Below are 9054 nucleotides of genomic sequence, written 5' to 3' on the forward strand. Positions count from 1 at the left end.
TATTTCTTTTTTATTTTTTTCTTTTTTTGAGCCAGAGTCTTCGCTCTGTCGCCCACGCTGGAGTGCAGTGGCACGATCTCAGCTCACTGCAACCTCCGCCTCCTGGGTTCAAGTGATTCTCCTGCCTCAGCTTCCCAAGTAGCTGGGATTACAGGTGGCCGCCACCACGCTCGGCTAATTTTTGTATTTTTAGTACAGATAAGGTTTCACCATGTTGGCCAGGCTGGTTTCAAACTCCTGACCTCAGGTGATCTGCCTGCCTCAGCTTCCCAAAGTGCTGTGATTACAGGCGTGAGCCACCATGCCTGGAGGTCACAAAAGACCTTTTTGCAAACACTTCTAATGCAATTTAAGAGATGCGACTTTCCTTTTGAAAAAGTTGGATAAAATAATTGGAAATACACTAGACAAAAAAGAAAAATTCCAATAACAAACTCTATTCTAGTATGATTTCACTAGTACAGAATACAAACATAAATTACATATCCTGCCAGCAAGCACGTGATTAAAAGCAAACACTCATCAACCTCCCTGGAATCAGAAAATGCAGACATGTCGCTAATACAGGAGTAGAAAGCTGGTGTCACACAACCATTTCCCCCTCACTATTTTCCCTCCACTCTTAAATCTGTGTTACTGTTGGAAACACTTCTGTTTCATTCTGAAAGAGCTGAAATGTTTATAGACAGAACTAGGGAGATAAAGGTTCATGAACCAGCTGCCAGCAGGCAGAACAAAACAGCTATTGGGCTGGGCACTATGGCTCACACCTGTAATCCCAGCATTTTGGGAGGCCGAGGCAGGTGGTTCACTTAAGGTCAAGAGGTCAAGACCACACTGGCCAAAGTGGTGAAACCCCATCTCTACTAAAAATACAAAAATCAGTCGTGCATGGTGGTGCATGCCTGTAGTCTCAGCTACTTGGGAGGCTGAGGCAGGAGAATCACTTGAACCCGGGAGGTGGAGGTTGCAGTGAGCCAAGATCACACTACTGCACTCCAGCCCGGGCGACTGCCATCAGTATCTAAGGTAGCTGTTACTGAAGAGCTATTGATAGTTCAGTATAGCTTAACAATAATCAGATGTTCTCTTTATAAAGAGTGAGTTATGAGTTGAACACATAATAAAACGTATATAGAAAAATTTTAAGTTGTAACTGGTCAACTAGTCTGCAGTCTCTTTTGACCTAAGTAATCCTAAGAGCTACAATTGTCAGAACAATCTTCTGGCGCCTCCACGCTTTGTGCTTCACCCTGATTTCGGCCTCCACGTACCCTCTGTGCTGGAGCAATGTACACATTCCATACAAAATACCTGCTAAGCAAGGCCTCCTAAAATACCGCTTCTATCACATCACCAGGCTGTTGACTCCTAATGGCTCCAGGGCCTAGAGAACAGTCTTCTAACCTACCTAGCCTGGCAGGTACCTATATCTGTACCCGCGCTGTTGAGATCCTGACCCCAAAACACATGCGATCGTGTGGCCCCCCACTGGGCTTGGAACCCGCATTGAAGCCTAGACCGTACTTCCCAGCCTGCCCCATCACTGGGCTCCACACTCCCCATGGCGCAGCCCAAGTGTTGAGGGCTGTTCCATTCTGTTCTGCGTCCCACACTTTGCTGGCCTCCAGGCCTCACAGTGAGGGCAACTTTGCTAAATCCTGGTGACTTTTTGAGGCCTAGGTCATCCTCGACCTGCCCTGCCGCCCACCTCCCCAGGTGACCGCAGCCACAGCCATGTCCATTCCAACCCCCCGACTCCCCTTTCAAGCCAGAGTCTTCCGAGGGGTGTCCTCTGGGTGGCAGGAAGTGGGGCCCACCCTGGGGCATCCCTGGGGTTGCGGCTGTGTTAAAGTGTTTCTCTCACATCTCCCTGTTGGAGGTAGGCTGCTAGCGCAGAGCGTTTTGGCACCTATGTCACGGGACCCAGAACGAGGCCTTGCCTTTCTGGGGCTGGGGGCCTGGGGCAAGATCAAGGGCAGCGGGCGGCTCTACAGCCTGGGCTGGGATGCCACGGGCGCAGGCCCTTCCCGACCTGTCCCTGAGCGCCTTGGCCAGTAGAGAGGCTTTCCCAAGCCTGGGACCGGGAGAAAGGAGGCTGGAAAACCCACACACCCATCTCAGGCCAGTCCTAAGGGACAGTTGGTGGCCCTCGGGATTCCGCGTCCACCATCGCTGCGGGGCGAACTGCCGCTTGGGGGCACGTGCTACTCACTGCAGAGTTTACTCCACCAAGGCATGGCACGCGCAGCCCGCCGGCAGGGGCAGCCCAACAGCGGCCCGCGAGGCCCAGCGCGCCCCTGCCGGCTGCCATAGCTCGCGAAAGCCTGGGCCCGGGAAGCCGGCAGCGAACGTCACAAAGGACGCAGCCTCCCCGCGCCCGGCGCCAGCCCTCGACCTCCCAGGAAACCCCCGGGGGTCCTGCGGACCGCCCCAGTGGGGTCTCTTCAAACCATCCTGCTAACCAACTGCCAAGCCGCTGCTGAACTTCCCTGACACTTAATTTCAACAAAAAGGGCCTCGAGGCCTGGCGCGGTGGCTCACGCCTGTAATCCCAGCACTTTGGGAGGCCAAAGCGGGCGGATCACATGAGGTCAGGAGTTCGAGACCAGCCTGGCCAACATGGTGTAACCTCATCTCTACTAAAAATACAAACAAATTAGCCGGGCGTGGTGGCACATGTCTGTAATCCCAGTTACTCGGGAGGCTGAGGCAGGAGAATCGGTTGAACCAGGGAGGCAGAGGTTGTAGTGAGCTGAGATCGCACCACTGCATTCCAGCCTGGGAGACAGGGCAAGACTGTCTCCAAAAAAAAAAAAAGAAATAAAAACAAACAAAAAGGACCTCGACAATGGAGAAATCTGGCAGGCACCACTTTAACCAAGTGATCAGACTTATCCTCGATAATGGAATAGATGTCATTGTGCTTCCTGATGTGAGGCACTAAGAAGGACAAGAATTCATCTTTGCAGCACTGCTGATCAAAATGTTTAACGGCATCTAATCATGAGGAAACAATCAGACGAATCCACAGTGAAGGACGTTCTGCAAAACAACTAGCGTGGCCTGAAATGTCAATGTCACAGAAGGACGAAAATCAAGCAAAAACACAATGGGGTTTTGTATGGCAATGGCCAAGGCATGGTGGAACCTGCTCGTGGGTTTGGCTTGGTTGTAAAGAGCTTTAAGTTCTTGAGTATTCGCCCATGAGGGTATCAGTCAAGTTCCCATCACAAAGCCATCACTTATAGAGCCTTATGGGCTAGAAGGTGGAGCTCACCTGCTCCCTCCAACTGGGACTTCAAAAATAGTCATCTGTGAGAATGCAAATGGACAACCACTTGGGAGGACAGTCTGTGGTTTCTTTTCATACTGAACACACTCTTACCATATGACCTGGCAATCATGCTCCTTGGTATTCACCCAAATGAGTTGAAAATTTATGTCCACACAAAACATCTGCACACAGATGTTTATAGCAGCTTTATGCATAATTGCCAAAACTTGGAAGCAATCAGATGTCCTTCAATAAGTGAGTGGATAAAGTATGGTATATCCAGAGAACAGAATACTATTCAGCACTGAAAAAAAAACTACCACTGGGCGCGGTGGCTCATGACTGACTGTAATCCCAGCACTTTGGGAGGCCGAGGTGGGTGGATCACGAGGTCATGAGTTCAAGACCAGCCTTGTCAAGATGGTGAAACCCTGTCTCTACTTAAAAAAAAAAAAAAAAAAATACAAAAATTAGCCGGGCATGGTGGTGGGCGCCTGTAATCCCAGCTACTTGGGAGGCTGAGGCAGAGAATTGCCTGAACCTGGGAGGCAGGGCTTGCAGTGAGCTGAGATCGCGCCACTGCACTCCAGGCTGGGCAACAGAGCAAGACTCTGTCTCAAAAAAGAAAAATTAGTTATCAGGCCATGAAAATACATGGAGGGAACTTAAATAATATATAGCTAAGCAAAAGAAGACACTCTGAGGAAGATACACAATGTATGATTCCAAATATATGACATTCTGAAAAAGGCAAAACTATGGAGACAGTAAAAAGAGCAGTGGCTACCAGGGGTTGGGGGGAGGAAGGGATGAATATGTGAAGCACAGATGATTTTTATGGCAGTGAAGCCATTCTGTATGACACTGTAATGGTGGGTACACATCATTATGTATTGGCCCAAACCCACAGAATGCACACCACCAAGAGTGAGCCCTAATGTAAACTATGGACTTTGGGTGATAACCATGTGTCAATGTAGGTTCATTGATTGTAACAAACGACCCATTCTGGTGGGAATGTTGATAAGGGTTGGGGGAGGCTATGCAGACACTGGGGCAAGGGACACATGGGAATTCTCCGAACTCTCCACTCAATTTTGCTGTGAACCTGAAACTGCTCTTAGAAATAGTCTATTTTTAAAAATGGTCATATGACTTGATCAATGTCATATAGGTGTGTGGCATCTCAGGAGGGCCAAAGGCTGGCTGGGGAGTGCTTAGAGTGAAGGCACTAAAGAAGCAAAATACACAGTTTGTCTTTTTGAAAGAAAAGTCAATTTCATACATTTTTAAAGCATAAACGTTCTTATTTTCCATAAATCATTACAACTTTTTATAGTTCATAAGCGCCACTTACGGCAAGAACAAGTATTTCGATATGTCAGCTCCTACACTTAGATGGAAAAACTGCTTTATGTCTAATGTGGACAGCAATTTGAATTCTATTTCAGTGTGAAAGGCAGAGTTTATTCATAGTTACAGTCATGCATCGTTTTGAAAAGGAAAGAGTGCATACATCCTACCCACCCACTCACAGATACTGATTCAAAAGATCACCCGAGCATCATTTTACAACCATCAAAGTGAAAGCTGGGTAAAGCAGGAATCGTAAGGGTGCTAAAGTGCTAAATGGAGGGGAGGGGAGGATATTTATATGCTTATTGTTGAAAGGGAGGGAGAAAAGCCCAATTCTATAGTGGAGAAATTGGAAAACACCTTAACATCAGCCTACAAGGGACAGATGGACACTGCATGCAATACCCTGAGAAGGACACAACATCACCTTTGCAGGATTCTGGCTTAGAATGAATAACCTATGGCCAGGTGCAGTGGCTCACGCCTGTAATCCCGGCACTTTGGGAGTGTGAGGTAGGCAGATCACCTGAAGTCAGGAGTTCGAGACCAGCCTGGCCAATATGGCGAAACCCAGTCTCTACTAAAAACACAAAAATTAGCCGGGCGTGGTGGTGGGTGCCTGTAGTCCCAGCTACTCAGGAAGCTGAGGTGGGAGAATCGCTTAAACCCGGGAGGCGGAGGTTGCAGTAAACTGAGATCATGCCACTACACTCCAGCCTGGGCAACAGAGCAAGACTCCGTCTCAGGGGAAAAAAAAAAAAAGAATGAGTAACCTAACCTAAATTGATTTAGGCAAAAGAAACATCAAATAAGGAATGAGTAGAAATGGGGAGAGAACTTATACTTTGAACATATCAAAGTCTAAAAGACAAAAGCTATAGAAGTCTTCCAGATTAAAAGAAGCTGAAAAGACAACAACACAAAATCTCTGACCCTAGGGTGGATCTTGTAATGCAAAGAGGAATGCTTTAAAATGGACATAATTAGATTAACTGACAAAATTAGAAGCAAATTATAGAAAAGTTCTGTAATAACGTAAATGTATGGTATTGAGAACTGTCAATAACTCTACTGTGGTTATGAAAGGGAATATCCCTATTCTTGGAAAATACACACTGAAATATTTAGGGGTAAAGGACCATGATGTATGTAACTTACTTTCAAATGCTTCCCTATTTTTTTTTTTTTTTTTGAGACGGTGTCGCTCTGGTACTCCCAGGCAGGAGTACCATGGCATCATCTTGGCTCACTGCAGCCTCCGCTTCCAGGGCTCAAGCGATTCTCCAGCCTCAGCCTCCCGAGTAGCTGGGACTACAGGTGTGAGCCACCAACTCCTGGCTAGTTTTTGTATTTTTAGTAGACACAGGGGTTTCGCCATGGCTGGCCTTGAACTCCTGAGCTCAAAGCAATCCGCCTCAGTCTCCCAAAGTGCTGGGATTACAGGTGTGAGCCACTGTGCTGGGCCTTCTTCAGTGAATTTATTAATATATCTCATACCTACGTGAGTTATAACAGAAACCTGTGGACTGATGTTTGTTTTGTTTTCCAACAAAAAGAGAGTAAATATAGCAAGTGAGGGAAAATGTTGACAATATCCCACTATTTGGGATAGGTGAATCTGAGTAAAGGGTATGGGTGTTCTCTGTATTCATTTTAGTTTTCCAGCTTTCTGTATGTTTAAAGTTATCTTTCTTTCTTTCTTTTTTTTTTTTTGAGATGGAAACTCTTGTTGCCCAGGCTGGAGTGCAATGGCGCGATCTCGGCTCACTGCAACCTCCGCCTCCCAGGTTCCAGTGATTCTTCTGTCCCAGCCTCCCAAGTAGCTGGGATTACAGGCACCCGCCCCCATGCCTGGCTAATTTTTTGTATTTTTAGTAGAGCCAGGGTTTCACCATGTCTCTACTAAACTGTAGAGACTGGTCTCGAACTCCTGACCTCAGGTGATCTACCCACCTCAGCCTCTAAAAGTGCTGGGATTACAGGTGTAAGCCACCGGACCTGGCCTGAAGTTATTTTTTTTAAAAAAATCACTTGGAAGAATGCACTCGGAATTGCAGATAACTACTAAAAATTATAGAAAACAACAAAATATAGAGTGATGATTTACCCAACTTGATTTTAGAGGAGGATATCCGATATTTGCTTCACATTACATACCCTAATATAAATTTTATCTATGTATTAAACAACAGGAAAACGACTTAACTTTCCCCCACCAAAGCAAGAAAAAGAATTCAGGCAGAGGGGAAGAAAATTAAAGAGCAGAAGTTCTGGGGACAGACTGGTGTTTAAATTTTAGCTGTACCACTTACTAGCACCGGGCCCTTGGGCAAAATCTCTGTTCTTAGACATTTCTCAAAAGAAGACATACAAACGGCAAAGAAACATATGAAAACAATTCTCAGCATCACTAATTATCAGAGAAATGCAAATTAAAACCACAATCTTGCACCAGTCAAAATGGCTATTTTTTATTATTTATTTATTTTGAGACGGAGTCTCGCTCTGTCGCCCAGGCTGGAGTGCAATGGCGTGATCTCAGCTCCACTGCAACCTCCGCCTCCTGGGTCCAAGCAATTCTGTCTCAGCCTCCCGAGTAGCTAGGACTACAGCCGCACGCCACCACGCCTGGCTAATTTTTATATTTTTAGTAGAGATGGGGTTTCACCATGTTGGCCAGGTTGGTCTCGAACTGCTGACCTCAGGTGATCCACCTGCCTCAGCCTCCCAAAGTGCTGGGATTATAGATGTGAGCCACTGCGCCTAGCCAAAATGGCTATTATTAAAAAGTCAAAAAACAACAGATGTTGGCACAGATGTGGAGAAAAGGGAACGTTTATACATTGCCAGTGGGAATGTAAATTAGTAAGAGAGCTATAGAAAACAATACGGAGATTTCTCAAGGAACAAAAAACAGAACTACCATTCCACACAGCAATCCCATTATTTGGCATCTACCCAAGAGAGATAAAATCAATTTATCAAAAAGATGTATGCACTTCTATGTTTCTTGCAGCACTATTCACACTAGCAAAGTCATGGAACCAACCCAAGTGTCCATCAAAGTTTGACTGGATAAAGAAAATGTGGTCCATATACACCATGGAATACTATGCAGCCATAAAAAAGAATGAAATCATGTCCTTTGCAGCAACATAGAAGGATCTGGAGGCCATTATCCTAAGTAAAATAACTCAGAAACAGAAAGTAAAATGCTGCAATATTCCTCATAAATGGTAGCTAACCAATGAGTACACAGGGACATAAAGATGGAAATAATAGACACTGGGGACTCTAAAAGGGAGGGAGGGTGGAAGGGAAGTGGGAGTTGAAAAATACTATTGAGTACAATGTTCACCACTCCGGTGCTGGGTACACCAGAGCCCAGACCTCACCATTATGCAATATATCCCGGTAACAAACCTATACATGTATCCCCTGAATCCAAATGAAAAATAAGGCCAGGTGCAGAGGCTCACAGGGCTGTAATCCCAGCACTTTGGGAGGCCGAGGCAGGAGGATTGCTTGAACCTGTGAGGTGGAGGTTGCAATGAGTGGAGATTGTGCCACTGCACTTCAGCCTGGGTGACAGAGTGAGTCTCCATCTCAAAAAAAAAAAAAAACAAAAAAACAAAAACAAACAAACAAACAAAAAAAAAAACCAGTAAAAATAAAAAGAAAATGAAAATCTCTGTTCTTAGCGTTTTCACCTATAAGTCACTTATATTATAGATGAGGACACTAAGGTTGGTTATGAGGATGAAGTATCAGTTGGCTTTCTATCAAAATAACAAAAACTTTAATATTTTTGCTTGTTTTCTTCAGAATAGAACGACTTGTTTTTCATTACTTTTTGCCAGTTCCAAACATAATCAGTATAAATTGTAGAAGACTTTAAAATACAGAGAATAGGGAAAATTTTTCATAAATACAACATCCAGATAATCACTACTTGTGTTGTTTTTTGAATAAAGTCTTCAAAACTAAGACCTAATGGCTGCACAATTTGTTTTTCTGTCCTCATGGTTAGATAATGTCCAATTTTCACCATCATGCTTTGTCACAAACATTCCCGAGTATAAAATCATTGTCCAAATGCCTGAATGAGTTTTGGACAGAAGAGGGCAGTATTGAACAACTTTCAGCTCTGCTGAACCACAGCAAGCTCTTGATTTTCAGGACCAGAAGTCACTGAAAATCACCAATACAAAAAGTTGAAGGCCGGGCGCGGCGGCTCACGCCTGTAACCCCAGCACTCTAGGAGGCCGAAGCGGGCGGATCACGAGGTCAGGAGATTGAGACCATCCTGGCTAACATGGAGAAACACCGTCTCTACTAAAAAAATACAAAAAATTAGCCGAACATGGTGGCAGGCGCCTGTAGTCCCAGCTACTCGGGAGGCTGAGGCAGGAGAATGGCGT

At 45.4% G+C, this 9054-nt stretch overlaps 1 protein-coding gene across 6 annotated transcripts in view; it reads right to left on the minus strand.

The window, feature by feature from the left end:
• LOC116463187 (A-kinase anchor protein 12-like) overlaps positions 1 to 9054 on the minus strand; it is a 115247-nt gene that overhangs the window by 13309 nt on the left and 92884 nt on the right. Inside the window, exon 1 of one of the 6 annotated variants that reach the window (XM_058434490.1) lies at positions 2216 to 2326. The exons of 4 other annotated variants lie outside the window; for them this stretch is intronic. In XM_058434490.1, coding sequence (XP_058290473.1) covers positions 2216 to 2240 — 25 coding nt within the window. In that variant the 5' untranslated portion in view covers positions 2241 to 2326. Of the gene's footprint in view, positions 1 to 2115; positions 2327 to 9054 lie in introns of those variants that run through there. One more of the 6 variants, XM_058434491.1, reaches the window with a different exon arrangement.

The sequence above is a fragment of the Hylobates moloch genome, unplaced genomic scaffold (assembly GCF_009828535.3).
Source record: "Hylobates moloch isolate HMO894 unplaced genomic scaffold, HMol_V3 SCAFFOLD_28, whole genome shotgun sequence".
In the NCBI taxonomy this organism is placed as follows: domain Eukaryota; kingdom Metazoa; phylum Chordata; class Mammalia; order Primates; family Hylobatidae; genus Hylobates; species Hylobates moloch.